At 46.3% G+C, this 18,003-nt stretch overlaps 1 protein-coding gene across 1 annotated transcript; it reads left to right on the top strand.

Annotated features, from left to right (window-relative positions):
• The first annotated feature begins 801 nt into the window (after positions 1 to 801).
• LOC141998067 (killer cell lectin-like receptor subfamily B member 1B allele B) lies at positions 802 to 10,484 on the top strand. The gene is made up of 7 exons (XM_074970705.1): positions 802 to 805; positions 1,801 to 1,887; positions 3,667 to 3,765; positions 4,141 to 4,254; positions 7,302 to 7,456; positions 7,788 to 7,897; positions 8,737 to 10,484. The coding sequence occupies exons 1-7, from the start codon at positions 802 to 804 to the stop codon at positions 8,855 to 8,857; spliced, it is 690 nt and encodes a 229-aa protein (XP_074826806.1). The 3' UTR covers positions 8,858 to 10,484.
• Positions 10,485 to 18,003: the final 7,519 nt, after the last annotated feature.

Genomic DNA, 18,003 nt, shown 5'->3' with positions numbered 1-18,003 from the left:
GAACTTCTGTCTCTTGTGATGCACCCAGGCCACTGGGGTCATGGGCTGGGTCCAGGACGTTGTTGGGGAAACCTGACCCAGCTCTCTACCCCCAGGGAGTTGCGGGAGCTCCAGCCCCATGCGGTGCCCCCTGGGGCTGGAAAATGGAAATGGGCTGGTGTGGCCAGGAGGTGGGTCTCTACACAGGTCCTTTGCTTCACTTGGAAGCTGGAGCTTAAACTGTGGAGCCACAGTAGTTACACTTGTCAAAGAGTTTCTAGTACAAGCCTAATTTTTTAACACCTTCTCTGACTCCCCCCCACCCCTTCTATCTTGAAATTTGTTAATCTGGGGCCAGAAAAGAATTTTTTTCTTTGAAAAATTGAAATCAATTTAACAAATCATTTAATTATTTTAATTAAAAAACAGAAAAGCAGCTTTTTACTTTTTTAAAAATACACCATTTTTTGTCCACGTATGTCTCCAGAACATCTTGTTCTATTAAGGACATAAGTTTTATTTATTAAGTCTCAATGAGAACTCTCACATAAGAAGGACTTTTATGAATAACGGGCTACAGTTTTTGAAGTTACTCGAAGTTAAGTTCTTTGATATTGAAAGTGCTGAAGTCTCCTGTCGTGATTACCAACTCGGTGGGGCCTAGAGACTGTTACTCTTTTTATTTTAAATGATGTTTTTAAGTCTCTTGCCCTTTTCCTCTTTGAGGACAGCTTTGAAAATGTAAAGCGACTTCTAGGGTTGTACTTCATGGTGGCTTTTCTAATTTTTTTACAGCAGTAGTAGTACTGGAGGGGCTGTACAATGGGTAAGCATCCTCTTAACATAGCATATGATGCCTTGGAGACCAATACAAGGGCTGTGGCCACTGGAATAGTCCTGTGTAGATATTCCTGACCCCACTCCCCAGGCCTCATTACAGCAGCCCAATGGAGGACAGAAGATCTGCCTTTTAAGGGCCAGTGAGAAGATCTGGAGAAGATCAAATCTACCCTTTGCCAGAAGCTGGGAATGGGTGACGGGATGGATCATTTGATGATCACCTGCTCTGTTCATTCCCTCTGGGGCACCTGGCATTGGCCACTGTCAGAAGACAGGATATTGGGCTAGATGGACCTTTGGTCTGACCCAGTATGGCCGTGCTTATTAGAAGCGTATGTACAACCCAGTCTGAAAATTATCTGAACCTTGACAGGTTTCAAAGGGTGGACTCAGCAACTTCTCAGGCCTGCTCCTCGCTAGGGAGGTTCCAACCTCTCTCCACAGTGGCCATGGGAGGAGACCTCAAAAGCACAAGAACAAACACTTCCAGCGTTCTTCATCACAGTCTTCCTCCTCTGTCTACAAGCAGCTGGTTTAATGGGACACACAGGAGCCACACAAGTCTCTAGCACCTTCCCCCCTGACATTCTCTGTCCCCTCCTGTACGGGGAGATTTCAGCAAACCAGGAAAGTGCCTGAAACCGCTATTGCTTATTGCTAAAAGCAGCCAAGTCAGCAGGCCATAAAGTGGCCATGCAGCAGGCTCAGCTTAACCAAGGCAGGAGGGGAGGGGGTTTTGGGTGCCACAGAAAGGGCAGCTTGACCCTGTGTGCTTCCTGTTAAGAATTGTGTTGAAGTTGCTGATGCATGCATTTTAGAGGCCTCAAGGCTGCAAACTCTGGGAAAAAAACCCCACACGTGGTTAATCAATAATCAGAAGGAAACCTCTTGCTTGGCCGTTGAAACTGCTTGCTTAACAAGGTTTCTTTAAGGGACATGTCTCTGTGTTACTAATGTATAAATAAGGGGGAAAAGTTTGAGGATTGGTCTCTCCCTCTGGATACATCTTGTGTTCCCCACCGGCAGACGGTCTGCCGCTGTGCCACTCGAGAGCCACACTCAGCTTCGGTAATTATCGAGGGTTGGGGGTGTTTTACTAACCTGTTGTGGACATGTGTAAGTGCTTGAGACTAAGTAAAGTTTAGCTTTAAGTGAAATCACCCTTGTGTTGTCCTGTTTGTGCCAGCCATCTATCGGTCGGACGGCCGTGTTTCCCCTGATTTACTCTGTGCAAGGTGATGTCAGGAAATAAGTTACCAAAAGCTTTGGGTTGAAAGAACTCTGGGTAACACTCCCTTCAGTCCTTGTCTATTCTTCTTCTACAGCGACTGGTGCACAATAAATAACTTCTGATTGCTGGGCTTTGGAGACTGTCACAAGGCAGGGCTTCTTCCCCGCTTGCCAAGGATTCACTGCCACACCCACAGTCTCCTTTAAGTAGGTTTATTGTCCAAACTTAAACAAACAGTTCCTCGGCTCACCCTTTAGATGTTAGACTCTTCCTGCCTCCCTTCCCAATGGACTCTGGCAGTCCTGCTTCCTGCAGCTTCCTAGATTTCTCTGTCAGCTTCCTTCTCGCAGCTGGTCCTCGCTCAGTGGAACTTCCCCTGTAGCCCCAGGTGCAATGCCTCCCCTCTTGACTGGCCCAACTGGGAGCACCTGCTATGGCACAGGACACTGGACCTGCTTCAAGTGACAGGAGCCAGCCACCCTGTGACAGAGACCATTCAAGATAGATATTCCATCCAGTTCTGCACCAGGTCCCCTCCTCAGGGACTCCCCCTCACAAGAAAGTCTTCCTGGAAGAAGGGGACTCACTCCTCTTGAAAGTAGCTATAGAAGTTCCTCTGTGTAACCGAGGGAAGGGACTCTACGCCCACTACTTCCTCATCCCCAAGAAGGAAGGTCTATAACCTATTCTGGGCCCCGAAGACCTGAACAAATATGTCAGGCTTCAAATCCTTCCCTCACTCTTCAGGAGACTTGTATTTATCTCTCAACATGAAAGATGGATACTTCCACCTGGCTATCGGGAAGAACCATTGCAAATACCTGAGATTCTGCATGGGAGTCAGGTACTTTCAATTCACAGTTCTTCCCATCACCTTGTCAACAGCACCATGGGTAGTTACCAAGTGTCTGCTGATGGGGTTGGCACACAGCAGACATTGAGGGATACATGTCTACATGGATGGATGGATGAAAAAAGCCAAGTCAGAGGCAGCCATTGCCGCCACTTGCAGCCTGTTTTTGCCATGCAGTTATATGGTGAAATATCTCCCCTTTACGAACACTATGGACCAAACCGCTGACAAAACTCCACGGAATGCCATTAACTTCACTGGAGTCACTGTCACAGTTTCACAGGATCGGAGCTGTGCCCCAGCTTTTGAACCTTCTCTTGGAGGATCCCCCTCAGTGTGCAGAGAATCTGTGATACAGGATGATGTGAACTTGCTAACTAGTAAACATTAAAAAGAAAAGGAGTACTTGTGGCACCTTAGAGACTAACAAATTTATTAGAGCATAAGCTGTAGCTCACAAAAGCTTATGTTCCTTTTCTTTTTACGGATACAGACTTACCCGGCTACTACTCTGAAACCTAGTAAACATTAGTTATCTTTGGTATTTTCTTCAGCTTTCCTCTACTTCCATCGAGTTAGACAACTAATGTTGCCCTTGTGAGGGTGATGTGGCCTCAGAGTTTTAAACTCTGAGCATGACCATTTTCCTCCTCATATTACATGAGCCTGAACTTTATCCTTATCTCCAGCTGAGCAGCCTCCAAAGGAGGAGAAGTTTCCATGTTTCATTATAAATCTTTACACTAGGTTTTGACTCTTGCAGATATCCCTCAGTGCCCACGCTGGCATCGGCTGACTCTATGGCTCGGATGGGCTGGGAACATCATCCTGGTGGCAGCTGTGATCGCGCTTCGTGTTTGGGGTGAGTATCTCAGCACCATAGATTCACTGGCTCAGTGAATTCTCCTTTTCCTCTGCAATTCCATTTAGATTCTATTTTTTGGCCTCCAAAACATTTCTGAATAAATTACCAGGCATTTCTTCACTGCCATAGACATCAAAAGTGTTACATAAACAAAGTAGAGTTGAGCGCTTGATACATGAAACATGCATTATTTGTCTGTAACAGCTCCACTGTGAGATGTGCAAAAATGTGGAATGAACCTTACAATGGACAATGAGTGAGATTCCATCTCACGCTGCTTCTCTGTCCCCATCATAACTCAATAGATATCCCATGGTATTTGGTGAGTTGATACTTTTTACCTTCTCTCTTTTGTTACACGTCCTTGTGAAGGTCAGACTGAAAGACAGAGAACAACAAATGGAACTGAATGTAATTCCAGCCTGAAGGATTCCCAGTCTTGCTTAAATCAAAGTTTGTATCCAAAGCCAAACAACAACTCAACAGGTAACTGTATCTGCTGTTCTTTGTGCTCTTTGCAACATTGTGTCCACCTGGAAGAACTCTCACTCCAAACTCACTGATTGAAAATTCAGCTACTGTGTCACAATAACTTATACATAGCTGAGATGTGCCATACCCTCATCTTCCCGTCTTTATTTTTCTGGTCATTTGTTCTGTTTGATGGCTGCAAAATAAATACTACAACTGGCTGAAACATTTCTGATTCTTAATCAGAAAAGAGGGTTTTGCCAAATTTTATTTTTCATGAGAACATTTATTTTTCAATTTTCTGAAATTTTTCCAAAGGGGAAATTTTCTGAGAAAAACTAAATATTTAGGTTCAAAATCATGGCCTTTTCAACACTTTCCTATACATTTTATCTTTTCACATCTTTTCTCCAGTGGGGAGAAAAATAGGAGAGAAAGGGAAAAAAAGGTAAAAAAGGGGAAAACCCTCTGATAATTTGCCAGGGAAATCCCACTTTTCAGGCAGCTCTAATAAATAAGTTTTCACCTGTTTGTGCAGAGTAGTAGGAGTGATATCTAGTGGTCATTCAAAGTACTTCCAATGAGTATGAAACATTTTATATCCTTTCACTTACCATTGTAGTGTGATCACATGTGGGGTGAAACTTGCTAGCTGTTTAGTAACACACAACATTATACGATACCACAGGAGAGGAATTGAAAAGCAATTCCAAATCCCAGGGAGTTTCAAATGTTTTTGCATGGTGCAGCATATTTTAATACAGAGCACCTAATGGATGCCTGCCTTCCCTTGTGTAAACTCCCAGACCCCACCCTCCTCACCTCCCTTTTGCAATCCTATAACATCCCAATGGCAACTACAGAAGTTGCTCATAGAAAAGTAGTACTGGGAAAAATTGTAGCTGTCTTGTAGAGAGATATAGCAGCTGGAAACAAGGAGAAGCCAGGCAGATGTGACCTGTCAGCTTTCATGGAGTACCTACAAGCACCCCATAGACCATAATTCGGAAATATTTGCCGCATCCAACTGAAATTTCCAGAGAGATTTTTAGGGAGGAAAAAATGTAGTTACACAAGCTGGTAAATCCTCTGTTAGTCAAAAGAGGATGCTGGGATTTTAATGATCACAAGCGTAGACACACCCAGAGTGGGGCAGTGTCAGAGCGGGGCTTAGAACCCAGGTGTTCAGCCTCCCTACTCCACCCCTAGGTAGCGCTGGCTTTCCCTATACTGGTTTTTGAGGCACTGAGTACGGGCACAATACTTCCCACTAGGAGAGCCTGTTTTCAGTTGCTTTTATTTTTGCTGAAGATTAAATGTTCAGGCTGAACCTTTCCATGCCAGGGGTCTGCCTCAGCCTGATTATTATTATTATTTTTTTTTTTAGTTTCAGACATAACTGTCCAGCTGTTTCTGAGAACCAGCCTAGTGAAAATACATTGTTTTTCTCATGTTAAAAAATTCTGGAGACTTTGTCTTTCAGAAGCTCTAGTGCTGTCCCCGTGCTGTGGAATAGGGACTTGACACTTGACAAGGGGGTGGCTTATGAATCAGGGATCTGTCTGCCTTTAGCTGCGCCTGTGAATATCTGCCCAAATTTGGCCAAGTGATAAGCCTTTGAAAATTCATGATTCTATCAACAATGAGCATGCTCCAGCCCAGAGCTACAGGGGGCTGAGTAGGACGTTCCATGCAGGTTTGGGTCCTGACAGCGGCGCTGAGAGTGGGGAGCCTGTCTCTCACACGCTTGCTGTGTCCTCCTGAGCCCTGGCAGCATGGAGGAGGAAGTTGCCTGAGTTGAATGCAGAAGGAACAAGAACCAGAAGACGGGGGAGAGAGTACATTTGGACTGGTGGTGGGGGAGAGTTACTTAAACCAATCCTCTCACAGGTGGTCACTCACTGTGTTCCTCCATTCATTGGGTGCCTCAGTTGAGAGCCTGGGGTGTGATTTGTAGCAGTGCTGAGCCGTCACAGCTGTAACTGAAATTGATGGGAGCTGTGCCCTGAACATATGAAGTACTATAGAATGCTAAGTACTTTAAATGCCTTGATTTTTCAGATACCTTATTCCTGCCTAAGTACCTTTTTGAGGGTCTGAGTCTCAGGTTGGGCACCCGGTATTAGTGGATACTTTTGACCTCAAACTCTCCGTGCCTAAGTTCCTCATCTGTAAAATGGAAATATTGCAATCCCCTGATCTCACAGGGGTGCTGTGAAAATTCATTACTGTTTTGTGAAGCACTCAGATACTATAGAGCAGGGTGCCAGAGGAGAGCCCAGGAGGAAATTAATAGTTCTGCCTTCAGAGCCGGCTTTGAATAGTGCACAGTACTACTGGGGCTACACATTGAATGAGAAGAAAACAAAATATTGAACAGCTGCTCAGTAAGTCAGCAGCACCGTCCGTCATGTGCCCTGAATGAAGCAGGGGTCTGGTGGAGAAAACTGGCATGTGGCTATGTAATTATGGACTGGATCATAATAAATATGCACAAGGGGGCGCAATAAAGATTGCACAGGCAACCTTAATTCTGACACTTACTAAGTTTTGAGTGCTTGACTTTGCAACTGTAATACTGTTCTTGTAAGGTGGTTTTGTGTGTGTGTGTGATCAGCACGCAGCCCTCAATTGTCTGGGAGCATTCTGGGAAGCCAGAACTTCCTACGAGAATCCCTTACCTCCCTCCTCCTACTTTTAAAATGCTCCAGAAGTGATTCAGCAGAGAAGGCAACAGTTTTGTTGTGTCTTTCATTTCAGAGGTTCGGTGCTCCTTGGGGGGAAATGCATTGTGTGATACTGAGCCTGCAAAATGTGAATTGTGGGCCCAATCTTATGAATTCATATTCACATTACAGCTCTGCCAGAGCACCTCTCTCCTGACCCGCACCTCCATCTGCTATTTGAATAATGGGCCTTTCCTCAAACAAACAATGAATAAAGAGAAATGTCTTGGCTGAGAATGTTTATAGTTTGAAAGCCCCTCGTGAACGTAGGGAAGCTCAGCACTCTTCAGAACTTTCCGGCCTATTTAATGTTGCCTTTTCCATGTCTGTTTCTAGAGGGCTGTGAGTGCAGACTGTGCCCCGCTGGCTGGCTGCCGCACAAGAACAAGTGCTATTGGGTCTCTAAAGAACGGAAAACATGGAATGAGAGTCGTGTGGACTGCTCAGCGAAGAGCTCTCAAATGCTCGTGATCCAAGACAAGGAGGAGATGGTACAGTAAATAAAAATGGCTTAACCCGCCCCTTGAGAGATGAGTGTCACTAGTTATAATGTAATACAATGAGCTTGCAGCAAAACAACAATGCCCCAGCTGTATGACATTTGGCTTAAGAAAAATCTTTTACAGAGCACATTAAAATATCACTGTTATGTGGAGGGGAAGGAGGGGGTGAGACTGGGAAAGGGAAATATCAGCAATTGGGTTTATATCTATTGCAGAGCTATGTAGCAGGTTCTCTTCCTTCATTTGCCGAGAGAGCAAAGAAGCCAGAGAATTCTAGCAGGTTATATTCACCCAGACTCCTCCGTCCTGTCACTTACAGGCGTATATACTGAGTATTCCACAATTGAACCTGGTTTGGCTTGGACTCCATGTTACATCCCCAGAGAGGAAATGGACCTGGGTGGACGGCACCACGTTCGATGAAACACTGTGAGTGTTCATGGTTCCTACTTTGGCTTTGAAACTGAGTGTGTCTTGCATGGTGCACAAGTGGGAACACAAGGTTAGTGCTCTCTAGTGCTAGCAGGAGCAGAGGCTGTCTGTGAGCACAAGTAAAGTTAAGCACCAGGCAGAGTCCTCCATGGAGAGATGGTCAGTCTCAAGCCCCCTGTGTGCTTGCAAAGCCACAGGATAAAGGGGGGTCAGGGTCTCTTTGGAGAATGGGCATGTCTGGGAAGACACTAGCTTAAGCCCAATCCTTGTCTTGCTGAAGAGGCACTTGCTGAAGAGTTCACACCTATGTTAGCTCTCAGCTGTGCTGCTCTGCCTGAGTAAGGTGGCCCTTGTCCAGCAATGCGCTCGTTAATGCAGGGTCAGGGTCCCCTCTCCTGCTGAGCAGTACAGTTTACCTCCACCAGGGCTGCCATGGGGGTGGGGGAAGGGGTGGTACTTTCCCAAGCCCCGCCCACCAACTAAGCTCCACCCACTTCAGACACCAGTCAGTGCACATGGCACAGTTGTACAAAACAGGACCACATGGGCGCTGCTGGGCTCCTCGGCTTGGCTCCCCAGCAGAGGGATTTGAATACACCCACGGGCAGTATTGGTCAATCATCGCAGTGGATTTTGCGATGTTTTCCAGCACTGAACCGAGCCTGCCCAGCTCCTTTCCCACTCTGTGAGGCATATTACTCACTAGGGCTCTGTAGAAAAGTACGAATGAAGGAAGCTAGTATGGAGACAGACCACCCCTCCGAATGAGGTATAGCTGCTAAAGATCTTGCTCAGTAAAGCTAAATACCCAGTGACTCCTGCTCTTTGTTCCCCAGGTTCCAGCTAACAGGAGCTGCTGAAAGGGAGAGCTGTGTGATGATCAAACGGAACCATGCTCTTTCGGAAACCTGCCTGGCTTTAGCTAAATGGATTTGTGAGAAAGTTGCCCTGAAATAAGCAGTCACACCAATGAGCTGCACTTGCATAACTGAAATAGCAAGTGTCCTTGTTTATTTTCTAAAAGAAAAACACATTTGCTAATTAAAGAATTCTAAAGCCTCCAACAAACCCATTTTCCAAGGAAGATCCTTTCACTTGTTCCTCAGGAGCTGGGTCTGATTTCATGAGGAGCTGGCTGCCTCCTGGGCATCGTGTGTGAGCAGACACACTTGGCTCTTAGGAACCGTTTGAAAATTAAAAGTTGTAAAGCACCAATGTTACCGCTGGAGACCTATATGCCATTTGGCCACATCTCAGAAAGGCACCATTTTGAACATTCTTCCACCCTGCCCTACTTTCAGTCGTAGCCTCTAATTCTGTGGGAGATTTAGGTGAAGAAGCACCAGTTTGTATTCCCACATCTGGTAGTTGTTTACCATTTATGCACCCAAATCTGAGCACACAATTGTTCTTGTCACAGACCCACAGGGTCTGGTCTATGCCCAGCCTGTAACTAGTCCCTGTACTGGGCTGGGCCTGGCCCGTGGCCTCCAAGACTCTCTGAAACTGGGCCCTCAGCAACCAGCTATCCCCCCACCCTTCTCTCTCTCTCTCTGTGGCTCCCTGAAGCAATTCTAGACTCCTCCGGGAGGCTTGTGTACACTGTACCCTGCAGCACACACTGCTCCCAGTGAGTATTAGCAGCAACACCGGGCAGCCTTTTCAAAACAAGGTAACAATTTATTAGTCACCTGGCTACAGAATCTGTAAGTCCTTAGGGCAGCATAGAGAGGCAAAGGTTAAGGCCTGGTCCGCAGTTGCCAAGCCAGTGCAATCAGCCAGCCAAGCTGGTTTGGGATCCATTTTTGTCTCCGTCTCCTTCTCAGTCCCAAGTGCAAGATTCTCTGTCTCTCCAGAGGCCAGTCCTTCTCCCAGCCATCACCTTTCCCCTTTGTTCTCTAGCTGGGGCCTTTGTCCTGCTTCTCTTCCAAGATGTGACAGGGGAAATCTCCTTCATTTTGGTTGGTGTTTGCTAGGTCTGAACATCATGGCCAGTGGGGTTCCCATTGCCTTTCCAGATTCTCCATTGATTTGGGTCAGTTTCTACCAGTCCTTTAACGACCCCTTCATACCATCCCAGACAGTTGTGTGATGCAAACACCTCCTGTCTCTTAATCTGCCCCCAAGAGCAGGTTTAACCCTTTTGCCCCCCCCCGTAGCAGTGCAAAGCGCACAGGGAAACTGAGGCACACGTGTCAAAATATTGCAGAAAATGCCCACTTTGTCACGGTATTTGCTCCCCAAAACACCCTTGTAGGTACAATTCTTTGTGTGCTAATCTATAGTCCATAGTGAGACCTCCCATTGGAAAATCTGATCCTAATCTCTGCAGACACTGCTCTGGGAATTCACAAGATTCAGAGCCGGCACTTGCTAGCCATTGAGAATCACCCTCTGTCCATAAACTGCTCGTCCAGCCGGACTGGCCAGTTTTTCAGCTTTTCTGGTTGGGCGGGGGCAGGGCAGGGCAGTGTCACTGACACACAGGGTCTGTGCTATGCCCAAACCTTCCATCAGTCTCCTGCTAGTAACTACTTTAACGTCCTGGACCCCAAGGATCCCCACTGTTCTGCAACAGCCGGCCTGTAGCCTCAACAACTCTGAGACCAGGGCCTTGGGGCCCAAGCAACCCATTTGGCAAGCTGAACTGAGGTAGGGTCTGTTCAGACTTTCCTCTCCAGGGTGCAGTGCCCTCAGTGAGTATCTGCAGTGACCCCAGGCAGCCTTTTCAACATAAGGTACCAATTCATCAGTCACCTGCAATACAGAAGCTGAAAGGCTGTAGGCTAGCATCAAAGAGGTAGTCGTAGACCAGAGATCCGATGGGGAAGGTTCCCATGGGTTCACCATGCCCTGCTTCCCTGGGTTCCATCTTTGTTCTCTCCTTGTCCTGCTCTGACTCCAGCAGCAACCTCACCCCTTTGCTCTCCAGCCACAGCCAGGGTCAGCTGCCTCAGCTTCCCCTTTGGTAGTGTGACATTGCACTCCATATGTTTATGGAAATATGCTTATGAGTGTAAATATAATGTAACTGGAATATGCTTTATGCAAAAGGTCTCTTGTAAATTATGATTACAAAGCTTATAATCTACTGAGTGCGGTCATCCTATTTGTATGAATGTATCATTCTTGTATCTAAAACTAGAAATATGAAGTATTACTCTGAAGTCCTATTGTAGTTATGCAAAGTGTGGGCCATTAATGGTGGCTTGGAATCTTAATGACAGGTTTCAGAGTAACAGCCGTGTTAGTCTGTATTCGTAAAAAGAAAAAAGAAAAGGAGTACTTGTGGCACCTTAGAGACTAACCAGTTTATTTGAGCATGAGCTTTCGTGAGCTACAGCTCACTTCATCGGATGCATAGCATATCGTGGAAACTGCAGAAGACATTATATACACACAGAGACCATGAAACAAAACTTCCTCCCACCCCACTCTCCTGCTGGTAACAGCTTATCTAAAGTGATCATCAAGTAGGGCCATTTCCAGCACTAATCCAGGTTTTCTCACCCCCCCCCACACCCCCCTCCAAAAACCACACACACAAACTCACTCTCCTGCTGGCAATAGCTCATCTTACAATGTGCACAGCAATAATCCAAGTTTAACCAGAACGTCTTGGGGGGGTTTGTAGGAAAAAACAAGGGGAGATAAGGGGAGATAGGCTACCTTGCATACCTATCTCCCCTTATCTCCCCTTGTTTTTTCCTACAAACCCCCCCCCCAAGACGTTCTGGTTAAACTTGGATTATTGCTGTGCACATTGTAAGATGAGCTATTGCCAGCAGGAGAGTGAGTTTGTGTGTGTGGTTTTTGGAGGGGGGTGTGGGGGGGGGTGAGAAAACCTGGATTAGTGCTGGAAATGGCCCTACTTGATGATCACTTTAGATAAGCTGTTACCAGCAGGAGAGTGGGGTGGGAGGAAGTTTTGTTTCATGGTCTCTGTGTGTATATAATGTCTTCTGCAGTTTCCACGATATGCTATGCATCCGATGAAGTGAGCTGTAGCTCACGAAAGCTTATGCTCAAATAAACTGGTTAGTCTCTAAGGTGCCACAAGTACTCCTTTTCTGGAATCTTAATGGCTCCCATTAACTAGGACAATTGGTTGTGAATGGCTCAGTTTACTTGCAAAACTTCCTGGGTACCTGCAGGCCAGTGCTGGAAGGATGAAGGCTGGGGTCTCACAGGGCATGTGACCATGTCACATGATACTGGAATCCATCTTAAACCTGGTGCTTTTCTATTTAGAAGACGGGGTGGTAACCCAGAGAAAGACAAAGGATTCCTGCCTTGTGCCAAAGCTATAAAAGGCGGTGGAACAGAACAAAGGGGTCCAATCATGTGAAATCTCCTGCTTTTCACCTAAGATGTCTGCTGGAACTAACAAGGTCTGTACCAGGGGAAAGGATTGGGCCCAGACTAGGAAGGAATCTAGTCTGTGAAAGAAGCTTATTGGAACATCTTTGAGGGTGAGATTTTACCTGTATTCAATTTCTTAATGTATTAGGCTTAAACGTACATGTTTTGTTTTAATATGCTTGGTAACTTATTTTGTTCTGTGGCACCTTATAGACTAACAGACGTATTGGAGCATAAGCTTTCATGGGTGAATACCCACTTCATAGTGGAGTCTAGGGAATTCCCCACGAAAGCTTATGCTCCAATATGTCTGTTAGTCTATAAGGTGCCACAGGACTCTTTGCCTCTTTTACAGATCCAGACTAACACGGCAACCCCTCTGATACTTTACTTTGTTCTGTCAGTTATTCCTTGAAACCACTTAAATCCTACTTTTTATACTTAATAAAATCACTTTTGTTTATTAATTAACCCAGAATACGTGATTAATACTTAGGGGAGCAAACAGCCATGCATATCTCTCTCTATCAGTGTTATAGAGGGCGGACAATTTATGAGTTTACCCTGTATAAGCTTTATACAGAGTAAAACGGATTTATTTGGGGTTTGGATCCCAATGGGAGTTGAGTGTCTGGGTGCTGGAGATAGGTGACCTGCTGAGCAGTTTTTGTTTAAAGCTGGCAGCTTTGGGGGCATGGACCAGACCTGGGTCTGTGTTTGCAGCTGGCAAGCATGTCTGCCTCAACAAGGCAGGGTTCTGGAGTCCCAAGCTGAAAGGAAAAATGGGCTCAAAGGCAAATTGAGCACGTCAGGTGACAGTCCCAAGGGGGTCTCTGTGACCGAACCCATCACAGGTAGGTGTTCAAGCCCAGGCATTGAGGTTTCCATTGTTCTGTAGGGTCTCCCGTTCAACCATGTGGATTGGAACCCAGACAGCCTGTGTGTTACTGAAAATCTGCCTCTGCATGGGGGGGAAGCGTCTGGAAGAGCGGGGCTCTGTCTGTGGGGGACAGACTGGCAGTTAGTCGGGGATATGGGGGAGGGTCTGGAAGAGCGGGGCTGTGTCTGTGGGGGGACAGACTGGCAGTTAGTCGGGGATATGGGGGAGGGTCTGGAAGAGCGGGGCTGTGTCTGTGGGGGGACAGACTGGCAGTTAGTCAGAGGCATGGGGGGAGGGTCTGGAAGAGCAGGGCTCTGTCTGTGGGGGTACAGACTGGCAGTTAGTCGGGGATATGGGGGAGGGTCAGGAAGAGTGGGGCTCTGTCTGTGGGGGACACTGGCAGTTAGGGATGTGGGGGGAACGGTGTGGAAGAGCAGGGCTCTGTCTGACAGACAGACTTGCACTTGGGTTCATTATGGGTGGATGGAAGTTTCTGAAAGAGCAACTTCCATTTGTGAAGAGCAGAGTGTCAGCCAGGCATATGGGGAGGAGGAAGGTTCTGGAAGTGCCAAGTTCTGTTTGTGACGAGGCAAGGGGGAGATGCTGGCAGTAAGTCAGTGATGGGGACAGTGGATGAAAGCTAGGCTCATGGGATGGGGGGCCCACGGGTGGTGGGGAGTTAGGGATCTCACCGGGGCTGTGGAGGGGAGTGGGGAAGAAGTGGCAGGGCTGGGGCAGTTAATCAGGTGGGGGCAGAGGACAGACTAGCAAGGCATCAGGTCAGGGATAGTGTGTGGAGGACAGCTTTTAGAAGTAATGGGGTTTATTAGTGAAGCACAGACTGAATGGCCATCAGGAATACAGAGATGGAAGGTTCTGGAAAAGCCTGGTTTTGTTGGGGGCAGAGCCTGGCAGTTAATCAGGCATTGTGAAGTCGGGGCTAGAAGATTGTGCCAGAGCCAGGGCAGTTCCAGGAGGTGGGGGTGGGGTAGAGAATAGACTAGCAGTTAGTCAGGAATAGCACAGGGGGGTGGGAAGGAAGCTCTGGGCTCTTAGTTTTGGGGAGACAGTCAGTCAGGGGTGTGTCTGTAGGGATGGAAGATTCTGGAAGAGCAAGAGTCTGACTGTGAATGGGAAACAGAATGAGGAGTAGAGCGTAGGAATGGCAGGCTCTTGCAGAGCCAGGGGAGTTACTAAGGAGGTACAGACATGAGCAACTGAGAAGGGGTTCTGGCAATGCATGAACAATAGACCGATTGGTGGTTAGCAGAGCTGGTCAAAATTTTCAATCAAAGCCTTTTTTTTTTTTTTTTTTTTTGTTAAGTCTTTTTCATCAAAACTAAAATTTGGTGGGGAAAAAATTGTTTACGCCAGTTTTGCATTTTTGTCTAAAAGCCAGCATATATTGATGATTCAGTTGCCAGAACCTGCAAATTCTTCCATTTTCAATAAAACCCTGAAAGCTTGATTTAAACAAGTTTTCAGTCAGTTCTATCAGTTAGTGCAGGATATCGCAGCACCTGGAGAAGCAGGGAATAGCTGAAGGAAAATGCTCCAGATGTACTGGATAGAGCAGGGTAGGGAGCAGTTTTCCCATCCTGTGAGAATTTTGCAGTCTTTGAAGTCTTCCCATCCTGAATCGAACCAAAAAGTCAAAATCCAAAAATGTTCATTAACCAATAATCTGGAGGAGAAAAAATATTCAGGTCAGTTGAAACACTTTATTTTGATTTTTGACCTTTTACTTTTTTTTTTACTATAAATTAACTAAAATGTCAAAATTAAAAGTTGTTTTGAATCAAAAAATGAAACTTCATTTTGACAACATCACAACAGGACACTTCAGGTTCAAAACTTTCTCACATTTCTTTCAAATCAGGAGGTTTGTCAAAACTAATCCTTCCTGCAAATAGTTTTGGTTTTTCTGATTTGAAAAACTTTGTTGGAAAATTTCCAACCAGCTCTAGTGCTGGGGCAGCTCCAGGGGTGGGGACTGGCAGATTAGTCAGGGGAATTGCAGGGGCCTGGAGAGGGAGGGGGAAGTTTTGGTAAAGCTGTAGGGTGACTAACTATCCCATTTTGGCAGAGACAGTCCCTTTTTAAAGCCCTGCCCTGGCCGTCCTGTTTTCACAAAAGTGGGCATTTGTCCCATTTGTTTTTGCCAACTTGATCAGTTAGCAAGAGCAAACAGGACAAATGCCCACTTTTGTCAAAAAAGTGGGGTGTGGAGGAACTTGCGGCAGAGGGGGGTGAGCAGCGATTCCAGTCCTGTGCAGGAGCGACTCCAGCCCTAGCCTTACACAGGGGACAGGCAGGGCTTGAGCGAGCAGCAATGCCAGCCCCAGCCTCGCACAGGGGAGCAGGCAGGGGCTCAGATGAGCAGTGATGCCAGCCCCAGCCTTGTGGGGGTGGGCAGGAGGGGGCAGGGCTCAGGCCAGGCCCAGCCTGAGAGTGGGAGGAAGGGGGCAGGGCTCGGGTAAGCCCCGCAGAGTGGGGGCTCAGATGTGCGGCTTGGGCCAGCCACGGGGACGGGGGATGCTCAGACTAGTCCCATGTGGTGTCCCATTTTTCCTTTGGGAAATATGGTCACCCTATAGAGTTGGGGCAGGCAGTGTGCCAGTCTACTTTAGTCCTATCCAGTTACCTCTGATTGGGCTCTCCCTGCAAATTCTCCTTTGTACCTGCAACAGCCTTCAAGCTCTGATAACCCTTCCTTCATCTGTTCCCTGCCCTGCATCAGCTGGTAACACCCTCACACCTGCAGCATGTGGATCGTGGAGTCAGGAGGTGGAACTGAACTGCAGCTTTCCAAACTGTGAGGGGGGAGCGGAGATGGGGAACTGGTTCTTGGCTGTAAATGCATAGAGTCAGCCAAGGCCGAGATTTGGGATCTAGGAGGTTGCTCTGACTACTGAGTAGGGAAAATAGGGGAATGGGGCCTAGGACACTACTGGCAATCAGTCAAGGACATTGGGGGGACCTGGCGTTGGGAGAAGGGGTTGGTCAGGTTGGGTCCATGTACACTAACTTCCACCATGTTGGATGTCTCCAAATCCAGTCACCACTATTGCGTTGTATACTGTACTGAACTGGGCTAGAGCTTTATAACTGAGATCACATGCAGCATGCCTAGAATCTGAATGGTTATTTGTGTAGGTACTAAATGCTTTTAATTCCAGTGTTCTTAACCTGGTAAAAACTTGCTTGCTAGGAATTGTTACCCTTGTCATTCGGACTAGATAGGGCCCAATAATTTTCCATCTCTAATATTTAGGATTGTGATTCTTAGCCTTGTCAGTGACTCGCTTCACTTCAGCTGTAACAAGCTGCTTAGAAGCATAACTATTTCAAATCAGAAACTTAAAAGCAACTAGAGGACTTATGTGCATTTAAAGATCTTGGAGGAAAACAGGATTGCAGATCTTCTATGCCACTACTGACCAACCCTAACGTAACAACAGGGTGCCTCAAATAGTGGTGTTAATAGTTCATTAGCTAGCTGTCCTCCTAAGGCCTGGTCTACACTAGAAACTTTTGCCAGTATAGTACTGTCGGTCAGGGGTGAGACTTTTTATCGTGACATCTCTATACTATACTGGCAAAATCCTAGATATAGATGCAGTTATACCAACGTAAAAGTACTTTTGATGGTGTATATATAATTTTGCTCAGGGAACTGGTATAAACTCTACTGGCAAAAGCGCTTTTTTGCTGGTATAAACTGCATTTACACTAGGAGGGTTTGCTGGTATAGTGTTACTGGCAAACGTTTTCTAGTGTAGACATGGCATAAGTTATTTCTGAATCAGTGTCCTAGCAAGGTGCTACAGATGCTGTGGTAATGGAAGAGCTGGTCTTGTTTTAAAAAGTAACTCAGTGCTTTGTATTGCTGTACTGGCAGCTTTTTACATAAAATGTAATGCTAAGCTCCTGCTTACTTTTTGGTCACTAAGCCAGATTTTCAAAAATGCGTAGAATCCACAATTGCAGTCAGATTTTTTCCAAAAGAGCTCATAAATTCAAGGCCAGAAGAGGGCCCATGAAGATGCCTTTGTGAACATTTAAGGTGGTGTAGAAATAATCCTTTTTTACAGTTTAGGCTATTTTTTTGTATTAGTTGGCAAGATTTACTCTGTCCACTAGGTAATATTGCTACAGCTTCATACAGTTACAGATGAGATTATATTTATCTAGTGGCCCCAAAAAGGACAGAGGGGGTTCTGGTGGTGTGACATGTAAACTTTGCAGCATGTTAACTTCTGGGGAAATAACTGGTTTCTGTGTGATTAATACCTGGAAACTGACTTCTGCATACTTAGATTCCGTAAAGGCCTGATAAGATTGTACCCTCAGCTAAGGGAGCCTGTTTTCCCCCTGGGGACTTGAACTTGGTTTTGTTTAAACTAATGGGACGACTATTGGAATCTCTAGCCATGTGCTCCTTACTACACTTTCCATGGAAGGTGATATTCCGAGTTACTATCCCTTCTGCCAGATGGGTCTCCGAACTGTGTGCCCTCACATCTGAACCACCATACACAGTCTTCTTTAAAGATAAGGTGGAACTTCATCAGAGTTTTCTCTCTAAGAAAGTTTCAGATTTTCATATCAATCGATTAACTTACATATATTTTATCCAAAACTACACACATAGCTCTACCAAATTCATGGCCATGGAAAACGCGTCACGGACTGTGAAATCTGGTCTCCCCCCGTGAAGTCTGGTCTTTTCTGTGCTTTTGCCCTATACTATACAGATTTCATGGGGGAGACCAGGGTTTCTCAAATAGGGGGTCCTGACCCAAAAGAGAGTTGTAGGGGGGTCACAAGGTTATTTCAGGGGGGCTGTGGTATTGCCACC

The sequence above is a fragment of the Natator depressus genome, chromosome 14 (genome assembly GCF_965152275.1).
Source record: "Natator depressus isolate rNatDep1 chromosome 14, rNatDep2.hap1, whole genome shotgun sequence".
NCBI classification, from domain to species: domain Eukaryota; kingdom Metazoa; phylum Chordata; order Testudines; family Cheloniidae; genus Natator; species Natator depressus.
The sequence above is the reverse complement of the archived record's forward strand: the minus strand, read 5'-3'. Positions and strand labels throughout refer to the sequence as shown.

What these genes read in the sequence shown, in the direction of transcription:
- LOC141998067 (XM_074970705.1), top strand. An exon ending in GATCGCGCTTCGTGTTTGGG is followed by an intron (nt 3,766 to 4,140) that starts GTGAGTATCTCA and finishes GTCCTTGTGAAG; the next exon opens with GTCAGACTGAAAGACAGAGA. An exon ending in GCCAAACAACAACTCAACAG is followed by an intron (nt 4,255 to 7,301) that starts GTAACTGTATCT and finishes GTCTGTTTCTAG; the next exon opens with AGGGCTGTGAGTGCAGACTG.